The sequence below is a fragment of the Pangasianodon hypophthalmus genome, chromosome 8 (genome assembly GCF_027358585.1).
Source record: "Pangasianodon hypophthalmus isolate fPanHyp1 chromosome 8, fPanHyp1.pri, whole genome shotgun sequence".
Taxonomy (NCBI): domain Eukaryota; kingdom Metazoa; phylum Chordata; class Actinopteri; order Siluriformes; family Pangasiidae; genus Pangasianodon; species Pangasianodon hypophthalmus.
In genome coordinates, this window is record NC_069717.1 from 10,464,268 (window position 1) to 10,491,988 (window position 27,721).

The window sequence follows — 27,721 nt, forward strand, 5'->3', positions numbered from 1 at the left end:
CTTATGTTTTGGGTCAAGGCTTTTCTTGTAGTCATCTTTGAAGTGTTTATGACGTTTCTGCCCCAGATACTGAGAGACTGTCTTGGTCAAACACAAGCTCTTGCTGTTGTGTCTCTGTTCCACACTACGGCTCTTCACAAGCAGAGCTTTGTAGCTCATAATCTTCTCTCTTGGCTTTCTCCGTTGCTCGCTGGCACTCCGTAAAAGGCTAGCAGCTGGGTGCAAATGTGTGGCTGTATCGCGCAACAAAGATTTATTCAGTTTAGATGTCAAAGTTTACATATACAAAAATGCATAGTTGAAAATGATGTACTAATTGGATAAACATTAGTTACAGTGTGGCAGCTGTAGTGTGGGAGACCATCAGGCTGTAATGTGCTTCAGCCTGTTTGCTCTGTGTTTGTGGAGTACCACATCCAGGCCACTCAGATGTATGGTTCTGACTCAGAGTGAAAATGTCATTACTCCAGACCGTGTTTCAGAAATCTAAACAAATTATATTTTAATTAAGGAATAAAATGTGATGTGACGCATGTTGTTAGAGGAAAATAATCAAAGACAGCATGGTGTGATACGGCCTGACACAAAGCAGAGTTACTCTCACCGCGCCGAAAGTAAATTATTTTCCAATAACAGCATGTTTTATTTTTTTAACATCACAGCAATTTGCCAGTGATTTAAAGTTTTTTATTGGTGCAGCTGTAAACAGTCGGTTCCTCTCCTGTTGATTCCTCACCTCTGTCCTGAGTTTCCCTGACAGAAAACTTAATTACAGCCTTACTTCTGAATGTCACAAAACACTGATACTGGAGACTCCTTCCAAATAAAAAAAAGTTACACAATTTTTTTTTTTTTAACCATTTATGTGCATCATCCATATGTAATTTATTACTATAGAAATAATAACATATTAGAACAAGCAGATTAATATAGTTTTTTGTTATTTTGTGTTATAGAAAATTAATCAACACCTTCTGACCAACTGGCCATTTAACAGTGCTGTGGTATAAAATTAAAATAAAAGTAAAAGTTTGAAATCTGGTGCCTTCTCTGTTCTAAGAACCAGACATCATAAAAATAATAATAATATTGATAATAATGAAACTTAAAGTTTAGGATAAATTCGTAATATGTTAGAATTTCTATACTGCCAAGTCATTCACAGGGACTGGTATGATGGATGCTCCACAGTAATATAAAGGTCATAATAAACAGCTTAGAAAAACATCTTACTTATAACAATATATAAACATGTAATCATTGATATGGTGAAGTTATCTCAATCTTTTATTTAGCATTAGAGATGTTTATTTAGCATTTACGGAAAAGCTTTAGCTGTCAGAACTTTGTAACTCAGTAAGTTTTTCTAGAGAGTCTTTGAGAGACTTTTTCAGGAAAGTATTCAGGACAGAGGACTTTGTGCTTAGAAACAAGTTGTGATTTATTTTGTATTAATAGCTTAAAGACAGGCAAAAAGAAGCTGAAGTGGGAATGACCCTTTATAGCTGCTATAATATGAAGTGCTAACAGGAACTAATTTGTTTCGTGGACATTTCTTGACATTAAATGTAATATAAATAGTATATATTTCCCCTTGGGATCTTCTAATTTCTCCTTGGGATCAATAAAGTCATAAAATACTGATGAGACAACTCGGCTGATGACTCGACTACTACGTGGTTGCATTATAAAACTTTACCACTGGCATTTATCAGCAACGGGCAGAACTGATGTCTTTCTGACATTATAAGTCATGTAAATTTGTTAGCTTAATCACACGCCTTTCTGTCATGGTACTTCATGCAGGATTGTAGGCTAGCTAGTGGATTTTTAAAAATATTCCTAAACATTTAAAAGTCATTAGACTCAAACAAACCATATACAGAACATCAAATATAGTTAAAAATCTATAATGTAAGTAATCATTTGAGAGCTACAACAACAATAACAAACTGCTACATTTGTCGGCAAAGTTGGCTGAGAATTCGTCAGCCATTTTTTTCGAGCTGAGGCTTCAGAAGATATGACGTCATTTCCAATAAGGGAACATAGTGAGCATCAATGCTCCCTGGTTTCTGCGGTGCATCATGGGAGTTTTTTAGGGAGCGAAAGTTCCAGTGCACTGGAAGGATTTTGCGATTGAGACAGCCCTTAAAATGGCCGACTCTCTGATCAGTGCCCTGACTACTGAACTAGGGAGCTGATTGAGACACACCCAGTAACTCCGCTTTGTGTCAGGCTGCATCACACCACCCCACTGTTGATTATTTTCCTATAACAGAACATCCCATCATATTAAATTTTCCTTACCTATCCAGTATTTATGCTAAAGTAAGATGGTGGTGCATTTGGGGCCGTTTACATTGTGCAGTCTCTTTACACCACTATCTAATAGCCTTTCTAATGTATTTACTAATTGGCTAACAGATTTCTAAGCTGTTGTGTTGTTTTAACGGTTAGGCTAAATTTGCCCTTTTACTCCAGAACAAGAGAGAACACCAGCAAGACGGAGAGTAGGTCAGTAAGTAGACGACAGATAAAGCTTTCTTTTTGTTACTTTAGTTATATTTAATAATTCAAGTTCTTGATGTATTCTACAGATTTTCCATCACTGTATGTTTTGCTGTTATAATAAAATCTGGCATAAGATACCATCCAGCATAGACAACTGAAAACCTCGGCCAACAAGCACAGCATTTTATTCACATATGCCCCTGTCCTGGGAATTCATCAGAAACCTGTGTAGGCGGTCTGTGTGTTGTGTAACCCACAAAAAAGCTGATGCTATCACAGGACTTACTCTGATACCTTCCAGGATGTCTCACAGCCAGAGAATCTATTTTTTTTTTTTTATATATAAATATATCTCTTTAATAATTCATCAGCCCAAGTCCTGAGCATTCAGTCTTGCATTGTTCCTCTCTGAGGAATAGGAAAATAAATTCAGGCTGAGCTCAGGCACTCGGGCTCTTTGGGAATTGGCTGGAGATGTGTGTAGAGGGGTAACCGAGTTCATTGTTCTCAGACTCCCCCATTCACATTTACAGGGCCCCTCAACAGCCCTGATGGATCACTCAGCCCTGTTTACAGAGAGAGAGAGAAAGAAAACACGGAGAACCGGACTGCACGTTTTTTCACCTTCAGCTTTGTCCAGATGACATGCATGGCTGTGTATATAGCCAGTGGAAATATTCCCAGGAGCATTATTCCTCCAAATGGACAGAATGCTTTGGGAATGCTCATTTATTCACCTCAATCGCTGTTTGAAAGTTTTCCGTTTTCCATCTCGGCCTGTAAATGTACAGACAAGCAAAAGTTTGAGGGTCTCTTAGTGACCTGCATACTAACATATTAGATGTGGTTGTGTATAAGATTGAGTGGCCTGTTGGTTTCCAGGGTGAGATTTTGTTATGCTTTCTTCCTACAGTGCATATCTTGTTTTAAGTCGCTGTTTTTGTATTTTGGCCTAAATACTTGTCTCTGTCTGAGAGATTGTCTAGGCTCCGTGTTTTGTGAGCTTGGTAAATTTTATAGTCTGGCCTTAAAGTGTTACCTGGCTGCAGATGGAAGTGTCCCGCTGTTCCTGGATTATTCATTAAAAATGAGCGTGCAAACAACTTGTGTTCTGTTGTTGAAGTTCTGCTCCCTGAGATTACTGACATATATCCAGATAACATTGTTATACTGCACATAACTTTACACACATCATTTTTGTGGTGTATGGCCAAAAGTTTGTGGACACCTAACCATCACAATCATATGTACTTGTTGAGCATCCCACTCTAGAGTTTGTCCTCCCTTTGCTGCTGTTGCAGCCTCCAGTCTTCTGGGAAGGCTTTATGCTCGATTTTGAAACGTGGTTGTGGAGATTTTTGCTCATTCAGCCACAAGAGTATTAGTGAAGTCAGATATTGATGTCGGGTGAGAAGTCCTGACACGCAGTCGCCGTTCCAGTTCATCCCAAAGGTGTTCAGTGGGGTTGAGGTCAGAGCTCTGTGCAGGCCACTCGAGTTCTTCCACCCCAACCTTGGCAAACCATTTCTTAATGGACTTCGCTTTGTGCACAGGGACATTGTCATGCCGGAACAGGTTTGGGCCTCTTCGTTCCAGTGGCGGGAAATCTTAAAATTACAGCATACAGAGACATTTTACACAATTGCGTGCTTCCCACTTTGTGGCTACTGTTTGGCAAAGACCCACATATGGGTGTGATGGTCAGGTGTCCACATACTTTTGGCCATATAGTGTATCTGTTTCGGCCATCAGATTAATATAATAATACATTGCCTCATTTTGTTAATACCCCAGGGTTTTTACTCCTACGCTTTGCCAGATAGAGCTGTTACAGCGTTACACTAATGCCAATTTTAAGTAACTCCAGAACTTGCACAGCTGCTGTAAGGGCTACAAAGTGAGATGTAACTCGTGTTCTCTTTAGCTTATGAATACACACTACATAATATAGCAGGAATTTTGTATTCTGTGACATTGCTATGGTGCTCGTGCCATGCCACGTGTATACCACGTGTGATTTTCAGTATGTGTTGGAAGAGATTTCTTTCTAGTCTCCGGTCCCTTTAAACAGAGGTTAAGTCAGTACAGGAAGAGGGGGTGGTCATTGTCTCGGCCCCCCGCTTTCCCGACTCTCTAAGCCAACGCTAAGAGGCCATCTTACAGTGCAAACTGCTGTTAATTAAATGGCCATCAGAGAAGAGTTACAGCAGCAGTGTCCTCTTGCTATAACCTCTCCAGATGTTTCTAAATGGGCATGATCGTCCAACTCCTTGGCCTCCCTAATGATTTCCAAATGAAGCCCAATCTCGTGTATGATAGTACAGCCTGCTGGTGTTCCCATGCTACCTGAGTGAAAAATGAGCACAGCAATTTTCACACAGCAATTTTCACATTCAGACTGCTCATATATCAATGTTAGTACAACTAGATCTCAAATTATTCATGGAAAAAGACTTGGAATGTTTATCTAATATTGGATTTTGTTGCACTTTAATGCCATTGCTACAGCAAAAGTATAAATGCCAAGACAGTTTAGAGCTTAGTGGAATAAATGCAGGCAGGAATGAGCAAAGCACAGGGCAGCTACGCCCCACTGAGGTAATACATATTCCCCTTGAAAGAGCAATTCCAACGATTTTCATGAAAAATGTAACAAAAACATGATCTTGAACTGTAATGCCACTTCTTTTGACTTTGGAACAAAATGAAAGCTCCATCGCTAGCATATTTTACAGAAATATTGTGGGTTGGAGTGAGTGGTGCACCATGACATCAAGTTATACTGGGCAGAGCTTATTTCATTCCCACGGTGTCAAAGAACCTCTCGCACAAATGCACTCGTCAAGCCTAGACTAGTAAGACATCACTGAAAAATACTGAGTTTTAGAAGTCAGGTGGTGGTGAGCAGGCTATAAATAAGAAACCAGAGAAACGAGCAGGGGTATTGAAATCTCGTTTCTACAGTGGTAGTGAAAGAAAAGCAACCAGCGTATTTGTCTTAATTCATAACTTAATACGTAAGTTAAAACATAAGCAAAAATGCTGCACATGCTGCTATTTATTCATTTATTTATTCGATGAAATAAGCATGGTGTGCGCAAAGCCGCTTTCCATCAGTCAGGTTTAAAAAGAGTGTTTATTAAACTGGTGCCGGTTATAACGCGCCAGTGAGCTTATACTTATACTGCAGTCCATCACCTTGCAATTAAATACATGTAGAGAGAAAATGAAGATGCAAAAAAGACAACCCAGGTTGTGTTCTTACAGAACAGCCAAAGACTACCAGCTATCGGAAATAAAACTACTCACTCATTTTCTCTGTTGAGTATTTAAATTGTGAGAATGATCAAAGTACTGTCTGTGAGGTTTCTGCCAGTGAGTATATAAAATAGATTGTTTTTCTGTGGGCGTGAGTTTGAACAAGGGGGCGTGACAACAGGAAAAGTGCTGCTGGAGTTACTAAGCCATTAAATATTAGAGCTGAAAATGATGAAAATTCATCTACATGGATTTTTGTGCTGAAAGCGTTGTTACATAAACAACAAAAAAAATTTAGAATGTAAGAGCTGATAAGCCTGTATTTCAGGGTAGAGTGTAATACCTAAGCCAGTGCTTCTGCTGGCTGTCACCATGTAGTGCTGGTGGTTTTCAGTCGGTCCAACTATCACAGATATAAACAGATAAATCATTTAAGCACAGGTAAGACAGGATTTTGTTTTTCCTTTCCATTTTTGTCCCCAAACTGGTCCTTTGCCAACTCCATCCACCAGCCAGCTCTACTCTATCACATGACCACTACCAACCATGGAGGGTGAAGGCTAACACGTGCAGCCAGCAAATGCATCTTATCAAACTGCTGCTCATGCTACATCAAAGGGCAGTGTAACACACTTGGAGGAAAGCGCTGTCTGCCCTCTTACGCATACATGAGCTCACAGACACCTACGATTGGCTAAGATCTGACAGGAGAGAGAGTATTCTATCACTCCCACCCAGAGAATACGGCCCATTTTGCTCTCCAGGACTCCCAGTCACAAATGGCTCTGATTCGAACTCTTAACAATCGGGTGAATGCTTTTCTGTTGCATCACTCACTAACCACTTGGTAAGACAGTTTTTATTGGATGCTTGTACCAAAGAAGTAGAGTTCTGAACATGATCTGCAGGAAGCCCATAGCGGTATGAGGGGAAAAGTCAGTAGAAGCTTTGTTCCTTGTAAAATCCTCTCAGCAAGTAGGAATAATTTTATTTGACAGGTGATAATGACTGACTGTCTCCACACAAGACAAAAACTGTGTTCCTTTTATTTTCCATTTGTTTCCTCAGCTCCAGCCAAAAAGTAGACCTCTCTTTGAGTCGCACAGAATTGGCTGGGTCTCGGCAGGGAAGGTGATCATCAGTGCTGCTTCGGTGATAATTCCTAGTGTGCAGTACAACTCTCTAAGAGTAACAATTAAAGCTAACATTGTACTTCATTACTTATCTTCCTAATGTCCTGATGCAAATGCATTATGGCTGGAATAAAATTTGTAATGAACAGATTTCCAAGATGGATAATCCAGGAAAGCCCATGATCATTTAGAATGATTTTGCCCTTTATTCCTCATGCTGGCAATAAAAAATGATTTTTTGCATATAATTTTCCAATAAGATAAAGGTTAAGTTGGAGGTCAGGTTGCACTTTGGTATCTATCAGGGGAAATGTTTGCTTGAGAAATCCGATTTGAGTTTCATCCTCTCCCTCCTCTTGGCCTAGTCTCCAGTGAGCTGCGATGCAGGAAGGAAGCCTGTCCCTGCCTCAGCCTGCATGCCAGAGCTCTAATTGATTACGGATGTTTGGAGCCTCTCCATTTCTTTCTCCTCACAGAGCAGGATCTACAAAGGCAGCCCATGACTTTAGCTCCGAGTCATGTGAGCAGGATGCTGTGAGCACTGTGGGGCGTTCGGTTAGTCACTTATTATGTTTGACTAATATTTCCATCATGCATTTTCAGTCCTCACAGTAATGATTAACATTAAAGCCAAATGTGTACCTAATTGTTAATCCCCGTTTAAATAGTCAGAAGAGTCACTTGGAAATTCCCTGAGGAGAAGTGGGAGAGGGATGAGTCGCGTGTTGCTCACATTTTCAGAATGAGATGCCGGAGCTAGAGGAAATGAGGTGGCTCAGTGCTGGAGATGAAGAGAGGAATTTGGCTTTCACTGTGCTGTAGTACTTTCATAGAGGCTGTCTGACTCTCACCCATGAGCAGCGTCTCGTTTGGCTTAGCTTTATGGGTCTTAATCACTTGAGTCTCTTGAAGGAATGTGGGCAGAAAGTTGAATGAGCTGCTCATGGTTTTGCAGTGTTTGAAATCTGACACCTGCATCTGGAAATGGAGCATCAGCCAGCTTGTCACTCATGTTATGTCAGTGTGGTGTGGTGGATTTTTTGTCTTCTTGCTTTGCCATTAACAAATGAAGGGATGAGACCATAGGAGCAAACCAACTTCATTCTCAGTCGTTTGACAGCATGCTCTTTGCACCAGTTTTTGACTAACAGCTCATTTTTTATATGTAAAAGTAGATTATTTTTAGATTAGATTTTTTAAAATCAAAACAAGGTTCTCAGAACAAAATGTTCTTAATTTAGAACGAGAAGCTGAAAAAATAGCCAAGGAAGAAGTTTTATGTTGCTGTTACTGGCTCTTCTACGCTGAGAGACGTTGGTGCAACAGAGCAGCCAACAGTGAAGTGGGACTTTAGGAAAACATGTGACATAAAAAGACTCATGCATTTTAATCTGATGGTCATGTATCCAGTCTAGGACCACATGTGAAATTAGTTCAAATCTCCTCTAAAAAGACATGAAGAAATCAGATCTGTGTGCCATTTGTGAAAGTTTGTGTAACAGGAACCTAGCTTCAAATATGCCAACATGCACATTGTCTTTGCTAAAGCAAGCAGATTTAAGGCAGTGGCTCTCCCATTTCTGAGTCATTGCTTTTTTTTTTTTTTTTCCTTTTAATACTTGTCTGTTCTGTTTAATACTTGCATGTGGCTGTGACAGTAAGTGAAATGTACTGTAAGCATAAAAGCACCTGACATTGCTTTAAGTGGCCCTTTGTACACAGTAGTGTAAGCAGTGTGGAATGTACGGCTTTGCACAGTGATAACAGCCGCCTTCTCAACCTACATTTGATTCCTTAAAACAACAGCGTCATTTAACATTACTATCAACCACATGAGCAGTATTAATAATAGAAAAGAGTTTTAATTCTAAATGCCCATGTTTGATAATCGTCTGCTTATGACGTCAGAGTTAAGAACAATTATTAACCTGTTAAAGATTATAAGAAGAACAGGCAAATGTTTTTCCAGTCCTCAGTTGTCTAGTTTCGATTCCCACTGTAGCCTCAGATTCCTGGTCTTGGCTGAACCTGGTGTGGTCTTCTAGTGGTCTGGTCCACCTGCCTCAAAGTTTGACATGTTCTGAGATGCTTTTCTGCTCACCATGCTTGTTAAGAGTGGTTATTTGAGCCTTCATGTGAGCTCAAACCAGTGTGGTCATTCTCCTCTCATCAACAAAGCATTTCTGCCAACAGAACTGCCACTGGATGGTTTTTGTTTTTCGCACCATTTTGTGTAAACACTGGAAACTGTTGTGTGTGAAAATCCCAAGAGATCAGTATTTTCCTGAAATACTCAAACCAACAGCCGTGCCACGGGCAGAGTCACAGCAATCACATTTTTCTGCGTTCTGTTGATTGATATGAACATTAATTGAAGTTCTTGATATTGATTTTATGCTTTGTGCTTGTCACCTGATTGGCTGATTGGATAATTTCATGAAAGTATAGGTGTTCCTGTTATAGTGGCTGGTGAGTGTATATCTCTATACGTGTTTTAGATTGATGTTGACATGATCACCTAAACAGCGGTCCCAGTGACCCCTAAGTTCCCAAGTAGAGATATCCATTGAGGCTAGGACCATGTGTACATCTTTAGAATAACTAAACTGATCACAAGTCTGTATGAAATAATTAAATCCCAGATGTTCTAGTAATGCCAAGGATATACGCCTAGAGGAAATTCTGTGTGAAGCTCTGCAGTGGCTCAGCAGCAGGTGTGTAACACTCAAAGAGCAGAGCAGTAACACTCCACATAAGCTCCATAACTTTGGCAATTAGCCTAAAGCTCATTGTGAAACTGGCCGCACCCGAGTGTGTTTAGCTTTACTTTTCCACATTACCATTCACTATTATTACTGATAATGTCATCATCTTGATCTAGAGCCATCTTACCCTGATGGCCCAGACGATTATAAATTGTTTTATAACCTTAGCCCCTGTTTGGTTCGCTTGATGTTAAGTTAGATTGTGTGTTTTATGATGACTGGTAAAATAATTTATAACTGATGTAGTAATCTGACACCACTATCAGTGACGGGCAAAAATCTACTGCTGATCAGTGCTGCGTGAGAGAGAATGTCATGTCTCTGCATGTGTGTGTGTCTCTGCGTGTGTGCGTGCGCGTCTCTGCGTGTGTGCGTGCGCGTCTCTGCGTGTGTGCGCGCGCGTCTCTGCGTGTGTGCGTGCGCGTCTCTGCGTGCGTGTGTCTCTCTGCGTGTGTGTGTGTCTCTGTCTCTCCGTGTGTGACTGTTTTTTCCGTGTGTCTGTTCTTATCTCCGCTGGTGTGTGTGTGTGTTTCTGTCTGTGTTTCTGCCTGTGTCTTTCTTCTGCATGTCTGTGTGTCAGATTTTCTGTGTCTCCGTCTGTGTCTCCGTCTGTGTCTCCGTCTGTGTCTCCGTCTCTCTCTCTCTCTCTCTCTCTGTGTCTTTGTGTGTGTGTCTGCTTTGCACTAGCCAGAGCATATAAGCTACTGTCTTTACATAGGAAGATGATTGTCATGCTCTACCCCTCACAGAGTGCCTAAGTGCCCCAGGCAGTTAAATGATTAACCTTTTGTAAATAGGTCTGTGTCTTTGCTGCTCTGTGCCTTAATTCCATCCGACTCCTCCCCCTCGTGTTCCTCAGGGTGAGGAACCCACGCTCCTCTCAGTCATGCTCTGGCTCTGCAGCAATCATGACCTCACCAGCTCCAGTACAGATGGTGTAAGGGGTCAGCCTCTCTCTGCTACAGTTAAAGACCACAAGTGCTGCCAACAGAACCGTTTATAGAGCCGAAAAACACAGCCTGAATGTTTTCCTGCAATCTTCTGACTTTGCCATGCAGTAATTATAGATGTTGCTATGGCAGTCGAGTATCCACACTCTTTTTTTTTTCTTTTTTTTTTTTCCTCCCGTTTATCATTGGAGCTTAGGCTCTACATTGGCTTGTATATCAGATGGAATATTTAATTACTGATCACAATTTAGGTTTAGTCAGCAAGTAGATTTAGGAAAGAAGGAGACAGGCAGGCTTTCTTTTCAGTGAATGTTCCCTCACATAGCTTCCTTCACATCTTATATACAGTTCATTCATTCATCCATCTTCAGTAATTGCTTTATCCTGGTCATAGTCGTGGTGTATCCGGAGCCTATCCCGGGAACATTAGAGGAGGGAAAACACTCTGGATACATCCAAGCACCATGGACACACACATTCACACACCCCAGGGCAATTTAACATGTCCATGGTTTTGGGAGGCAGGAGGAAAACTGAGAACCTGGGGGAAACCCACAAAACCACTGGGAGTACATGTACAGAAACTCAGCACAGACAATAACTGCAGACCCTGGAGCTGTGAGGTGGAAATGCTACTCACTGCGCCACCGTGAGATCAATGTATAGTTTATCAACAATATAATTATTTCACCTGAACATGGGAACTGTTGGTACAGATGTAAGAAATGCTCTTCATTCTGTCAGCTGTGCAGAAAACATCTAATATGATAATCTGTACCATCTCAGCTTGGGGTTTGTGTAAGATGATGCTGGCTGTTGGCAACATGTTGTTACCCATGGAAACTGTCAATAGACTTTAATTTGTGTGTGTGTGTGTTTTTTTTTAAAGCACTTTTTTCTTTTTTGAATGTAGAAAGAGCGCCTTTGTTCTTGGAGTACATGTTAGAGGATGTGACGCTCTTATCGTCACAAAACAGTCATTGTTTTATTGCCCTTGCTTTACTTGGCTGAATGGCCTCGGCAGAAGCGTTTGCTTTCTAAACATGCCCTGTGACCATAAACACATCCGACGTTCCCTGTTTCATCCCTATTGCTGGTTTTTCTCCACACACCAGTTTTGCCAACAGTTGCTTTCTTATTGCTTAACTTTATAATCAGCTGTGCTCTCATTTTCAAACTCATCTATTGTGGCTTATGTTTCATTACACAAATCACCATCTTTAAGATAGCAAGGGACATTTGAAGTCCTCAAAACCAGCTGTGCTTGTGTGATGCAGCATAGTATCGCCTATGCATCTGGCTGTTACATTAAAGTCAGTACCTTCTGAGTTATAGTATGTGTGTGAGTAGAAATGTAATGAGACTGTACTGAACAATGTTAGCTCTTTCTTTCCCCCACTGCTCTCACCACCTAATACCACTGCTTGGAACTAAGAATCAAAGAACCCAAGCTAGTGTTTATCCACTCATCGTGTCCTCTTCGTACCATTTCCTGTTTCTGGTCATCATCATTTTCAGCCTCAGGATTGTGTTTCAATCAGCAGGCCATCTTCTGGGGATATTTTTGGGCGCTGAGTCAGTTTTGTCTTGCAGTGTGAAGACACCAGTTCTGTGGTGCCTATAGGTTTTTTTTGGGGCTCTGGATGGAAAACCAAATTCTTTGCCATGTAGGTTAACAGGGCTACATGGCAAAAAAAAAAAAAAAGGGTCGGAGAAACCCAAAGCCAGCCTAGTTTTTGAAGGAGAATTCCACCCTGAAATCTTTTTGCCCTTGACTAAAATGGACAGGATGAGAGTAAAGCTTATTTTAACCTCAGGTTTAACTAGATGTACCATATGATGCAGTTGAATTATAGCACTTTTGGTTCAAAATGCAGAGCAGAGCCTACTGACTAAAACCAGAAACCTGACTTGGTGGTGTTTCAGAAAGTGGAAATGGATCCTATTAATATTAAAGTGTTAATTTTCAAGTTTTTTGGCTACCAAAGGTCTTGTGTCCTGAAGTATCATTGTTGTAGATAATACAGTTGAATACTTTATTTAGTAAAACATTAGGGGTCCAAGCATGTAGTGGATCCCTATATTTTTTATTTTTATTATTTTTTTTAGGATTTTTCTTATTATTATTCGCCGCTGAAACAGATTGTGCAGAGCAAACTGTAAGTCATAGAGATGACGTACATGATATTTGTGATGTCAGTAGATTGTACTCCCACTACTGAGTCCAGTGAACCAGATAAGCCCAATCAGCCTAATGGTGGCGCTATAGCGCAAGCGTTTACATTTTGGCCCGTATCTTGAACTTAATTTGGCTTAATCCAAGGAATGATCTAGGCCATGACTACTCATTTCCACCATGATGGATGTTTTGCTGATTTGCGTAATTACATGATCCTCTCAAAAGGCTTCTCTGCCATTTGAGAGAGCCATTTTACTGCTTTACTTGCTGTCATTTTCTAACCAGTCAGCGTTTTGATTGAATACACAACTAGCACACTCCCAGATTAGCTACGAGCATTTGTCTTGAACAGGTTATCCTAATATTTAATGAACTTTGTGTACTCTATTCTGATAGACGTTCATCTTTCTGTATCAGACGTGTATGCAGCTGTGTGAGATGGTTGTATGTGGTGCCAAAAAAAAAAAAAAAAAAGGAAATGTGTTGGAGCTTTAGGCCAATAGGTAGCAGAGAGGATGTGTTGAAACTTGAGACTGGAAAAACCTATCAAAAGCAACACTGGGAGAAAAAAAAAAAAGACCAGTATACAGCATGGACTTTAAAATGCATCGAAGCGGTAATCTATAGTGCAGCCCAGAGCACAAAAAAGATTTAACCAGATGAAAATCTGTAGAAATGCAGTAAGGCCGCCTACAGAAGATCAGTGTTTTTGTTTTTCTCTTTCAGCGAAGGTAGGAGCGCTATACTGTTGATAAGCATTCTTTACTGCGAGGTTGAAGCAGTGCTATGTCAAGACACGTTTGAAAACATAGCTCATTCATTGTGTTCGCCTCTTCTGCGTGTTTCTAAATCCAGCATGTATCTAAATCTCAAAAAAATAAAAATTCAGGCTTTGGTCATTCTTTAGAGGAGATTGGAGAAAATACAGAGGGTAGAAAATGGATACATGAAACTCTGTTGTCTTAAGAGACTAAACCTGGTTTTCCTGTTTCTGTGCTGACATTTCACCATGCTGCACTTTTTTTCTGAGAGTTATGGTATGTCTTTCAAGTTGTAATAAATAGCTCTGGATATTGAGATATACAAATAATTAGCTGCTCCTCCCTTGTGACATGAGAGTCCCACCTTTGCTACGTCACATTTATGGGCTCATCTTATTGGTTGTGCTTAAAAATGCTCAGCATTAACTGCATCAATGAATGGCAGTGAAATCTAAGCATTGCCTGTAGGCAAAGCGTCACCTCTATCGCCACAGTTAAACAATGGCACAAGGCGGTTTTGTCGCAACTCATCTATAGACGGTCTAATAATGAATGCTTCTGATATTTTCGGATTAATCTTGAATTCTCTCAGCCTCTTCAGAATTTGCTGTGGTTTCCTGTTTATTACGATGGATAATGCGTAAAAGAAGAGTAGTCTTGCTTGCTGCATTGCCTCAGCAGCCTCCATCCTGAGCTGCTGCTTCAGGAACGTGTTGGCAGGACTCATTTTAACTTTTCACCTTGCCTCAGGCTCCCGCGTTGACGATCCCACTGATTCTGACACCGCGACATTTCCCTCCCTGGCCTCTCCTGTGCTCGCCAGATGAGGCGTGTCTGTATGTCTGCACACCCTAATTCACCCTTATGTCACGACTAGCTCCGATTATTGTTCTTCTCCTGAAGCCATCTGTGCAAATGCAGCCAGGACATCAAGGCCATGCTGGAACAAGAATTGCATGTCCCGTCATTCCCTGTGACCTTGCTGCTGAAGATTTGTAAAAGACGTGCACTGTCAAGACTCACATTGTCCTTTGCTTTGAGTCATGTACGCGGATCCGAGCAAGGCTTTGATGCTTCTGCTCCTTGTATGACCTCACTTCCTGTCATTATTCTGAATGAGGATGTTTTCTGCTGAGAAGATGGCTACCCTGATATGGCTATTGTAATGAATTTTAATGGCTGTTGTGTGCTCTCTGATAACTATTTTAGTAAATAATAATTTTTAAAAAAATATAGTAAATAGTAAAAATGTAATTTTTAAAAAATCTGTTTGATTTCTTGCGCAGTCAGGTTTTAATTATAGCTTTCTAGGTGTTTTACTCTTCTACATTCTACAAAATTTTTATGTAGACCAAATTTATATTACACCAAAAATCAGGTATCATCTAATTCTTGAAAGAGAAAACCTTTTTTTATTTTATTTTTTTTTTTCACCAAGGTACATATTTTCCATTAAACCTCATATTTATGGGAATTCTTTGCTCCATAACCTTAGATTTACAAGAGCAAGGGAGAAGCAACATTTGATTTCAGGTTTTCTCAATTCTTTGCACAATAGGTTTGATGCTGTAAAGCAACTAATCCAAAAGATTGACTCGAATGATTCCTCAGACCAGTCCTACAGCGTGTATGTAGTCTGACATTCATTCAGTCCCCCACTCACAGCTTTAGTTCCTACCTGCAGTTAGTTCCCATTTACTGTTTCGTTTGCAAAAATGGACAAAAAATTTCTGTTTCTGTGGTTTCATCTTATCCTGTTATGTACAACCTCTCATTAAATGTGTATAGAGAGATTATGAAGAACAATAATGCTTGGGAGGAAATAACAGAGATCGTTGGTGCATCTGGTGCGTGTATTTTCCTAGTACAGAGATGTGCTTTCGAAGCTAATATGAAACCAAGCACATAACGTGTAAATCACACAGCCAGTCTTCACACTGTTTAGTGCATTATTTAATTTGTGTTTTTGTGTAATTGTGTAATTTTGTGTCTGTAGCTACTACTATTTGTCATTGTCATGCTGCACAGTGCATGCCTACAAGCAGCAGCAACAACGCCCACAAGAGCCAAACTACAAGCGACTACAAGAGTGACTTGTCACTTGCTAGTGTGAACGTAGCATAATGCTAGCCAACTGTTCGTTGTTGTTAAGCTTGTCTTTTTTTCTAAATTCTGTCTAGTGTCAGTTTTAGAAGTTGGCAGTTATTGAGTATTGCACAGTATGTTGTGCTGCTTCTAGAGTGGCACTTCAGAGGCCTGTATTGGTGGAGCCTGGTTTATTTTTGTTCCATTCATGTTACCGTACTTCAGTGACGTTTTGTTTTCTGAACTGAAGCCTTTCCTGCAATCTTTATCTTGATCCCTGGAAAATATATGACTATAGACAACACTATTTAATGCTGAGACCATATAATACTTTTTATAACTAGCTTTTTTTTTGTCGGATCACTGCCATTATGGTCATTCTAATTTCTGACTGTGAGACTATATTTCTGGGGATAGTTACTGCCAAGCTAATGGTTATGTACTTTCCCATCCTTCCTGCAACTGCTGAATTAGCATATCTACCATTAAAAACACATTTTGTCTGTTAAAGCCGGGGAGAGTGACTTTTGGCTGACCATTATAGAAATTAATGAGACTGTATGGCAAACAATAATATCATATTTTTATAGCCTGGGGGATTTCACAACATGGTGTAATCATGTTCACCATAATGTTTCTGAGCTTTGTAAGTGGAAATTGTGCAAAATGAGATTTAGTGTACAAACCACAGGAATTATCCTACCAGAGCTCAATACAAGTAAACAGATTTGCACAAGACAAGGGTGACTTGATGAGGGAGAGACGAGGATGTCTGGAAAAAATAGCAAACTAATAAATTTGAAGGGTCAGACACAGTATCTCTCAGCAGAATATGGAAAGTTTGTGGACTGAGCTAAAAATTCTCAGGAAGCCAAAAGAACTTTCTCTGCACTCCAGGCAAAATCCACATTTCGTGGGGATCCTAGCCACTGAAACACGATCCTGTGCCTAGCGCTTGCTTTTATCTCATGGAGTCAGCACAGCAGGGGATATATAGCACTCCACAATGGGATCCCTATCAGGTGTCTGTAAGCTGAGATCCAAGCACTGCCAGCCCGGCTAGTCCATGTCACCCAGCAACCATAAATGTCAGTCATCAAAGAAGTCGTACGTTGCATTAATTATTCATGAATGTCAAGCATTTGGAGAAAAAGGTGACGTAAGGAGTGGAACTGCAGACACACTGAGAATGCCCATCTGCCCCTGGCATCAAGAGTAGCATTTTGGCAAAATGGCGCCGGGGCAGAAGAGCAAAAACAGTATGCTTGGAATCTTTTTGTTTCATTCACACAGTCGAGAACAAACAGACAGGAGTTCTTATGTGAAGTGCAGGATTGACAGAGAGAATTTGGTATCCATCAGTTGGACTAGTCAGATTACATCATGTGAGAATCACAGATTTGTGATTCTCACACTTTACGAGTGTCAGAGTGTCAAAAGTGTTTGGCCAGAGAAAGAGAGTGGTTCTGATTTTCCTCTGCAGGAAGAGGTCCTTAGTGTTTAAAGGCTACAGTCCTGTGGTCTTTCATCATTGTGGATAGAGGGAATTCAGCCACAGGCAATCTCTCCGGGAGAGCACTGCCAATTAATGTGACCGACTGTAAAGACTCTTACCACCACTGCAAACATATATCCCACAAAATGCTGTTTAATACACTGTCAATCCTATATCATGATATTTTTATAGTATGATGTTCCAGAGCTGATCTTTTTTTCGATGGAGAAATTTCAACAGCTCCACTGTTCTTGCCACCTTGGGGTTGATGTCCTTGAGTGTTAGTGTTTCAGTGACTCAGCTCCTGCCAGGCTGGATAACTGGCTGATGAGCTTAACAGATGTGTCAATGCAAGGGAGAAAGCTAAGACTCTTAACAAAACCAGAGTTAAAGAAACTGGCCATTTTAATAAAAATATGTGTACCCCTGCTCATTCATGAACATGAAGTTATCCAATCAGCTAATCATCAATGTGGCAGCAGTGCAGTGCATAACTGGTGCAAAAGCAGCAGTTCTATAGATGAAATTGCATTGTTGATGAGAAAGGTCAGAGGAGAATGGTCAGACAAGTTCCAGGTGACAAGAAGGCTATGGTAGTTCAAAAATAACCACTCTTTACATCCGTGGTGAGCAGAAAAGCATCTCAGAACTACAGAAGACCACATCGGGGTCCACTCCTGTCAGCCAAGAGCAGCAGTGTGAGGCTACACTGGGCACAGGCTCAATGAAACTGGACAGTTGAAGATTGGAAAAACATCGTCTGGTCTTTTTCCAACAGGTGTTCCTGTTACAGTGGCTGGTGAGTGTAATGTGTTCTAGTTGGCACTGAGACCCGTCCTTTCTGTTAGCCAGCTGAGATTGGAGACGTGTGGAAGGCAGGCTGCTCCCATTCTTTATACTCAGACACACCTGAACCGGAAAACCAGTCAGTCTTCCGAGTAACCTCATTCTGCTCATTACTGTGATGCGAGATTGACTAATGTTTTGTGGAAGTTTCTTTTTCACTGTTTCCTGAGAGCAGAGTCATACTTCTTTCTGTGTTTGGAATGTGTAGGTTTTGAGAAAGCAACCTGCTCTCAGGTCAGCATAACCCTGAAACTCAGGAGTGTGAGCAGGTGCATTACAGGGTGGAGCAGTCACAAGCCTAACAAGTTAATGTTGACTTGGGTGATGCAATGCATTAAGCTCATGTGTTTCGGTTATTCTTTGTGTGTGTGCGCGCATGTGTATGCACACTCATAAGTTAAATGATAGTTAAATCTGGCCAGATGGCTGTGGGAGAGCTGTTTTTCCACTTGAGTGAATCACCAGTCTGCTGCTAAAGTGATTTCCATCAGACGTGGTAGCTGTAAGGGCTATCACCGACTGCCTATACAACTGAGAATAATAAACTGTCACACACACACACACACACACACACACACACACATGTATGCGTCCAGTGCATTGCTGTCATCTTTACTATACATCCACGCACAAGCATCACCAACCAAGAATACATCACCCGTCCACCCACAACTGCAGCATCCTCAACATTTGTTTTAAACTTTCTTCTAGACTTAGCCCTGTTCCGAAGTGTGGGTTTTAGAGAATTTGTCCCAATTTTAATTTATGTTTACTAGAACCTGAATCACAGTCAAAATTAGAGGGTGAGAGCAATCACTCTGATACGTGCATCTTGTGAAATGGTATTGCTAGCTGCCATGAATCAAATAAATTATTTGCTCACAAGCTGATATGGGGCTTTTAATACCTGAGTAATGCATAACAAACATGAAGGCATTTGCTAAAGGTAGTAGTGAATAGACTACTTATTTTTCTTATCTCAGTCTCTCTCTGTCTTTGTGCTTAACCTGCCCTCTCTCCCACACCCAATCTTTTTAGGAAGGAAAGCCTTTATAGGTGAGCTTGCGTCATTTTTAAGGAGGCTAAAAGTGTGTTTAGGAGAGACAGAGGCAGGACCAACTGCGGTCATATTCACTAGGTCACAATACGTGCAAGATTAAAAATATTAAGTTCCCAGGAAAAAAAAAAAGGTGCATTCACCAACAGCAATAACATATTGTACAATGTGAATAGGTTGAGCAACTTAAACAAGTATGTTCAGTTGTTGGCCAGACTCTCACTGAATTTTACGCTTCAACATTGACACTCCCACTTTCCAGGGTGACAGCTGTAGGGTGCATAGGGCCAGATGTATGTGTGATTTCGGGTATGACGAGCATGATGGAACTCTGAGGCTGGTCTGCAAAATCACCAGTCAAGTGTGAAGAGAGATAATTGTTCAGCATTGTACGTTACTCCTATAAGTTGATCTTTATGTAATATTATTGGCAGTGCTCAGGTTGGTCTAACTAGTGTTCATTGAGATACATGGTCATTAAACTATAGTTCCTGAGACATCAGCAACTGTATCGTCTACAAATTGACCTGATGACATGATTGGAGACAGAACCAATATCTTGGTTAAAAACTCTTATTTATATTATCCTCAATATTAAGACTTCAGCTGGGAGAATCTGAATGTTATATAAATCCTGAATGTTGATAAATGAAAATTAGATCATTAACATGCCTTGATATTAAATCATGACCATCCTAAAAACAATGCCTGAGTGCAGTTTGTTATTTATTGTAAGTAATTTTAAAGCATGCATGCATTCTTAAGGCGAGTTGTAAAGAATGTCACACCACAAACCATTAGCCGTCAATCATATCTCGCAATGTAGCTTAGCTAGCAGTTAGACTGATGTTACTGTCAACATTGTCTAACTGTCTGTTGGCTGAACAGTTCAGTACTCTTACTCATGTTATTGTGGGTTGTTATTGTGGATGGTGACAGCTCTCAGTTAAAGATTTAAAGGCTTTTTTTTATTTTATTTATTCTTGTCTCATATTGGTGTATTTTCACCAGTGCATTGGCAAACAAAAAGGGCCTTCTGTATTTTTGTGAATATTTACATTATAATCTAGTTGCTGATCCTATGGATGATCTGCCTCATGAGAGTTGTGATCCATGCTGCACTGAGAAACTCCATGAGAAAAGCCTGTTTGTTGTTATCTTGATGAGGAAATCTGCTGAATCTGTTCTGCCTCAGTGTGTTACACAGATGCAGTGCCAGGACTCAGGCTCGCCCTGCAGAGTACACACTTCCTTTCTCTGCATCTCTTCTTTACTTTCGTGTCCACTCCTATCTCTCCTCGTCTCGTCTGAGGAAATGGACTTGCTCTTATGAATATATTTCCTGAAGGCTTCTGTCTGCTCACTGTTTCTTTAGTTCATTTGTTCTTTCATCCTTTGTTTCTTTCTGTATCGTTCTCCTCTCGCCTCCTCCTCCCCCATACTCTTCACAAAGCCCAGGCTTGACAGTCCCAGGCTGGACGTAGGCCAGCACTCTACGGCCTGTGGCTCCTTTTACTCGCTCTTGGTTTGAACAGACAGGTTTATAGTCAAAGACCTCTCTTTCTCTCTCTCACTCTCACCGGCAGTACAGAAGGTTTCACCATAAATTCCTTTGTGGGTTAGTATAAAAATTTGGCACAATCTGCTTTTTGTTTTTTGTTTTTTTTTTCCCCTCTTTCCCCTCTCTCTTCTCCTTCCAGGCAGTGTCTGTTGTAGATGTGTTACCAGATTGGTTGCGAATAAATTGGTACAAATCTTACCCAGGCTGACATCATCCTTCTGCTTTGGCACAATAATGTAATCCTCACTAAGGATAGGAACAGCTTGTATGTAGGCAGATAGAAACCTGTTCATTTTCTGAAAATACCACTCTAGCTGTGTTATCAGGTGACGTCATGAGACACCCATTACACCCAACTCGAAATTGCATCAGCATCTGTAATGGCCTTATGTCAGAAATACCTCTCCCAGACCCAGGAGCGGTTAGTGTAAGCACATCTAAATTGAATTAGGTGTAACTTCCTTTCAGTGGTATTACATAGCAGAGGTTTGCTCAGCAGCGATTCAGTCTGCAGCCATCCAATTAAATCAACAGTATTCATCAATCCCATCAAAAACATCAGTATTCATCAATCCCATCAAAATCATCAGTATTCATCAATCCCATCAAAATCATCAGTATTCATCGAACCCATCAAAATCATCAGTATTCATCAATCCCAACAAAATCATCAGTATTCATCAATCCCAACAAAATCGTCAGTATTCATCAATCCCAACAAAATCGTCAGTATTCATCAATCCCATCAAAATTGTCAGTATTCATCAATCCCATCAAAATTGTCAGTATTCATCAATCCCAACAAAAACATCAGTATTCATCAATCCCAACAAAAACATCAGTATTCATCAATCCCATCAAAATTGTCAGTATTCATCAATCCCATCAAAATTGTCAGTATTCATCAATCCCATCAAAATTGTCAGTATTCATCAATCCCAACAAAATAGTCCGTATTCATCAATCCCAACAAAATTGTCAGTATTCATCAAACACACCATCACTTTTTTTTTTAATATATCCTGTCTTAGACAAAAAGGCCAGTGACAGACTGAGCTCCTTCACCTCCTGCTCACTACTCAATACCCATCTGTGTTCTCGCACTTCCTCCCACAGGACCAGTTTGAGAACCTCGACAAGCACACGCAATGGGGCATCGACTTCCTGGAGCGCTATGCAAAGTTTGTGAAGGAAAGGCTGGAGATAGAGCAAAACTATGCAAAACAGTTGCGGTGAGTATTCTATTAATAACCCAGCATCAACACATGGCGCACACACAGGGTCGAGGGTGTACTAATGCACATAATAATAATGATTTCCTGGCATTTCAATTCACTTAGTGTCATAAAAAAGGACAATTCACTGACACTGACAAGATATTGTTAAATATTTAATGTTTGCATGTCCTATTCATTAAGTTCATTTTAATTATGATAGTATTTGTGATGGCCAGTCATTATTCTGCCTGCAGCAACTTTTTTTAAGAGCTCACAAAACAGCAGGTTCTCTGATTTTAAAGTGCCAGTCAGCCACTTTCCCACAGTACACTGTGCAACATTTGTTTCTGTCCTTCACATATGTCTGGCACATATTTCAACATGCTACGTTTTGTAAAAAATAATATTTAACTTATATATTTAATATTTTTTTGATTAAAAATGGCAAAAATTGGGGAAAAATACACACAATGAAAAAACCCACAATGTTCCTGAGCTGCTGTGAGTCACCCTGGGAATCCTATAATAGTAACTCACATTGTTTTAGTCAGATTCAAACTGATGGGTAATTTCAACACACCGGCTCAGATTCAAGCTACATCACAACACCTAAAAGAAGTACAACCAAAGACCCGGCCTCAAATTAAAATGATGCCACAGGCATTATAACAGAATAATCTCTCTCCTTCAATTATCTTTGAGCCAGATATTTTGTGGTAATCAGCCTTACAAACACACACAGAGGCCCGCGGACAGCTTATAAACCCACTCAGCAGACCTGTACTAGGAGCTCACTGACAGATAAAGACAGAGAGAAGGCTTTCCCCTTCACCAAAGTCATGTGTTTTAGTTGGCACACTAGTGTGAGCTGGCTAGCATGCTACTGTAAAATTGTGCTGTTTTCTGATTTCTTGCTGAATGTATTATTGCCTTGTGATTTATCAATTCAATTCAGTTTTGTTTATACAGCACTTGTAACAATAGACAAAGTCAAAGAAAAAAGCAGCTTTACGGAAATCTGCTTGTACATTTCGATACCTAATGAGCAAGCCAGAGATGTCAATGGCAAGGAAAAACTTCCTGAGATGGCATGGTGAAGAAACCTTGAGAGGAGCCAGACTCAAAAGGGGAGCCCATCCTCTTCTGGCTGATACTGGATAGTGTGATTATATAATCAGCACTGTTAAACAGCTCAGCACAGCCCATGATACAAAATGTTTTTTTCTATCAGAGATGCTGAAATCCAGAAATCTTACATCCAGCATCTTTAATAACATGGTAACATATTTATTATTTGAAGATAAATGCATTCACACTGCATGCGTGATAAACCTGGGAAGCTGATAACTGAGGGTTTTTTTTCCCAATCATAGCGAGCTGTGCATGTGATGAAAAATCAAAGAATCAATCACATGCCTTAAATTTGCTCCAGGACCCAAGCAGAGCTGCAGCTGTGGCCTCTCCTATCTCCTCTCGCCCTCCCCTCCTCTTTGCTTTGCTTTTAAGGAAGTAAGGCCTCCTGCCCTCCCTCTAGGATTTCCACTGTTGCCTGGATACAGCAGCCGAGTGCCCTCTCAGCACTCCTCATGTCATTATACGTGAGATTAGAGGCCTATGTTAAAGACACTGCTGAATACACACCTGCCACTGAGACACACCTAGCTGAGGGACAGTCAGGGATATTCCCTGAGGAGAGTTTTTTTTAATTAAGGGGAATTTGCATTCTAAATTAAAAACTCAGACTAATAGCATAAGTACTGACAAATGAATATTAATTCGTCCCTGCTATGAGATTTAATCTTTACAAGTTGGACTGCAGTGAATATTTGAACCGTCTAACTTCTCTACTCAGTTTATTAGGTCCACTTACCATACACACACTCTAGGTGATTCCTGACCTATATCCCAACCGTAGATATTCAGCAAACAGCACTACTTTGAGCTGGCACTGACACTGACTGGCTAAAGGGCACTTCACACAAATTACACAAGCTAAAAGATGAGCTCTAGTCTCTAACTGCCCTCCTACACGGTGGACTAACAAGCAAAGTATGACTAATAAAGTGGCCAGTGCAGGGGTGGATTTTGTGTCTGTGATATTTTTTTACTCGTAGCTCTGCCGACATGTAGCCCATGTTCTATGTATTTATTTTCCCGCGTATTTATTGTCCTGTTCTGTGTATTTATTGTCTTGCACTCGTCTGACACTGTTGTGTATTTGCACTTTATGTAGTCTTGGTTACTGTTCTGTGTCGCGCCATGGTCCTGAAGAAATGACATTTTGTTCCAATGTGTTTAGCTATATAGAGGAATGGAACCTATTTCCTGTTGCGTTTTGCAAATGAAAGTTTCAGTGCTGCACTACACACATCAGCAGAGGGGTGATCTGGCTGTCAGTAGAACTATTTTTACCAGACTGATTCATTTGGACAACAGACAGTCTTTTCAGAATTAGGAGCATGCAGATATGTGAAAGCACTGACAAAACCAACAAAATAAAGTATAGCATAAAGCTGTGATATAAACTATATGGCCAAAAGTTTGTGGACACCTGAATATCACAAGCATATGTGGGCCTTCACCAAACTGTTGCCACAAAGTGGGAAGCAAAGAATAGTATAAACTGTTTTTGTATGCTGTAGCATTAAGATTTTATTTTCCTAGAACTAAGTGGCCCAAACCTGTTCCAGCATCACAATTCCCCTGTGCACAAAGAGAGTTTGATGAGAATATGGTTTGCCAAGGTTAGTTAGACTCATGAATGTTAATGTTTCTTTAGAAAACATTTCACCATATCAATGATTTATTATTTGTTTATTAATAGATATTAGATTACATAGATCATCTGGTAGAAGGGTGAATGAATTGTTATGGGAGAAACGTGTGATTTGAATTAGAAAATTAAGGAACACCTTCTGACCAATCATATTTGAGCATTCAACAGTACTGTAGTACATTTAATTTTAATGATGCCATGTAGATCTGATTGTTTGGGATCATATTTTCTCTTATCAGTTTTGCTCTGATTCTGCTGTCATACCTCTTTCACACACTCCCATGCACATGATGTGTTGTAAATCTTTTTTTTTTTTTTTGTTATAGACCATCTTAACATAATGAGGAAGTGTTGCGTTCCTCGTCAGTGTAATCATCGTAGGTGTGCTCTGTAGGGAGAAGTGTTCACACTGACCTGTTTATGTGTCAGTGAATTAGAGGAAGTGTGTTTAATGGAAGTACACTGTGGCATTTAGGTGGGGGAAGAGAACTCATGTAATCCCCCTACGCACACACGCACACACGCACACTCTACAACCCTCATGTCTCTCAAGAGAGGAACATGCCTAAACACAGCAGGCCTGCTTCTCTCAAGAGCTCTTATTTATCAGAAATCTATCCCTTCTCCTTGCATTTTCAGGAAGAAGTGGGACGCAGGGAGGAGAAATTAACATAGTGTTGGGTTTCCCTTTCGTCTTTGCCCTAGTTTAGCTCTCTCACTGTTTACTCTCACTTCTTTTATTCATGTACATGGTATGTTTTTGATATGTGCTAAATATTGCTCTAATTGTTGACCAACAGGAGCCTGGTGAAGAAGTACTGCCCTAAGCGCTCCAAAGATGATGAGCCCAGGTATGTTTTTCTTGTAACATTTACATATTTTTGCTGTGATTCTGCCCTCACACCTCTTCCAAACACTCCTACACTCACCACACCCACCCACACACACACACACACACACACACACACCCTGCGGCATTAACACATTAAATCGTTATTTTAGCAGACGCACACACTCTTTCCAATTATTCTGTTCCTATAAAACTGAATGTTCCAGTTATTAAGGACTTTGCTGCGACTGTCGTATTTTCTAAATAAATCCCGTGCACTGCACTTTTCAAGCTCAGAATGTAGATTTGAATTCCTGTGTGGACTCAGGTCATGGTTTACACCAATATTCCACAGTTAGATTGTTTGTACTGTGAGGTTTTGGGCACTGTATTTAAAAAAAAAAAAAAAAAAAAAAAAAAAAAAGAAGAACTATCATCAGTGACCTATATTTGAAGTGGACAGAACTCAACAGCGTTTGATGAATGTTGAGTTCTATGTTTCACCTTGTCATGGCCTGTGTTTACCACCAACAAAGTGTCCACGGGAGGCCTTCATGCCACGCTGTAGTCTGTCAGTGAGCCGTATGCGAGAGCTCAGAGCTCAGCTGTAGACAGGCCAGGGAGTATCGGCTAGCCATCACTTCAGGAGCCTCCCTTTTGCTCTGATGAATTCCATTAGACATGCATCATTAAACATGAAGCTCTTCTGTCTTTAGAACATTCCATCCCAAGCTACTGGAGCGGGAGGGATATTAAGAAGGCTCGAGTTTGATAAGGCATACATGCGGCTTCCAAAACGTCTTCCTCCCTGCAGGACTGTGTGTGTTTGTGTGTAGGGGAGGCTTTTAATAAAGTGAGCAGGTCACACTTGTCTGCCTGGCGGTCAGTCAACATCAACAGACTCTAGTTCTTAAGCGCATATGCTACGATAAACTGTGTGTCTGTCTCTGTCTGTGTGCACGTGTGTAGCTTTGTGTGTGTTTGTATCTGCATATCTGTGTATGTGATAGGTATGTCTGTGTCTGTCAACATGTGTGTCTGTGTCTGTCTGTGTTGGTATGTGTGTGTCACTGTGTATATGTCTTTCTGCTTTTTCAACAGTCTGCGTTGCTGTGTGTCTTTCTCTGTGTGTGTGCGCGTGTGTGTGCATCTGTGTTGAAGTGTGTTTGTTTCTCTGTCTGTGTTGCTGTGTGTATGTGTGTATGTCTATCTGTCTGTGTTTTTCATCAGTGTGTGTGTGTGTGGCTCAGTGTGTCTGTGAGTCTGTCTCTGTGTGCACATATTTGTGTGGCTGTCTTCCTGTTTGTCTTGGGGTGTGGGTCTGTTGGTTTGTGTCTGTCCCTGTGTATATGTCTGTCTGTGTTTTCACCAGTCTGTGCATGTTTGTGTGTGTCTGTGTCTGTGTCTGTGTCTTTGTGTGTGTACATGTGCATGTTTGTGTGTGTGTGTCTGTGTCTGTGTCTTTGTGTGTGTACATGTCTGTCTCTGTGTGCATGGATCTGTGTGTGTGTGTCTGTCTGTCTCTGTCTCTGTGGGTGCACTCGTCTATCCGTGTGTGTGTGTGTGTGTGTGTGTGTGTGTGTGTGTGTGTGTGTGTGTGTGTGTGTGCGCGTCTGTCTGTCTGCCTGCCTGTGAAAGCAGTCACAGTTGGAGCATAAGGAGATTTACATCTGATCGGTTGTGAACACATTGTGTTTAAGCCCTCATCAGTGAAATGATTGTGTGTAAATAGCAGGGTGCAGAACTGAATAGAGTCGAGGTGCGAGTATGTGATGTGCATACAGAGTATTTCTGTTTCTAGTCAGCGAGATAGAGTTCCTCTCATTGTTATAAGTGCATTCACTGGAAAGCTACCTGCAGTCTCTACAGTGATTTTTTTAGAGAAGCAGTGTACACAAAAAGTGTTTCTTTTAATATGGATCATTAGTGGATAATGGGAAACTCTCTGCTGGTTACAAGTGCTGTAATTAAATGCTGCGTGTTTTTTGGTATCTTTTTGATCAAAATGCTGAGTGACTGACTGAGCGTGTGTTACTGGTTTACAGGTTTACGTCATGCCTGTCATTTTACTCCATCTTGAACGAGCTGAATGACTACGCGGGGCAGCGAGAGGTCGTTGCCGAGGAGATGGGCCACAGGGTGTATGGTGAGCTGCTGAGATACTCGCAGGACCTGAAAGCTGAGAGGAAACACGTGAGTACTCTTATTTTTGCCATCTAGCAGGTGCTATGACCTTACAGGTCACTTCATTGCATATGTTATAACATTTGCTTTAGCTTAATTGTAAAACTGCCA

The 27,721-nt window shown here is 40.7% G+C and overlaps 1 protein-coding gene across 3 annotated transcripts in view; it reads left to right on the forward strand.

Annotated features, from left to right (window-relative positions):
- Positions 1-27,721, forward strand: part of fnbp1l (formin binding protein 1-like) — a 47,170-nt gene that overhangs the window by 7,139 nt on the left and 12,310 nt on the right. For all 3 annotated transcript variants that reach the window (XM_053236515.1, XM_026918321.3, XM_026918328.3), the window contains exons 2-4: positions 21,721-21,836; positions 25,398-25,448; positions 27,472-27,619. In XM_053236515.1, coding sequence (XP_053092490.1) covers positions 21,721-21,836; positions 25,398-25,448; positions 27,472-27,619 — 315 coding nt within the window. The remainder of the gene's footprint in view (positions 1-21,720; positions 21,837-25,397; positions 25,449-27,471; positions 27,620-27,721) is intronic.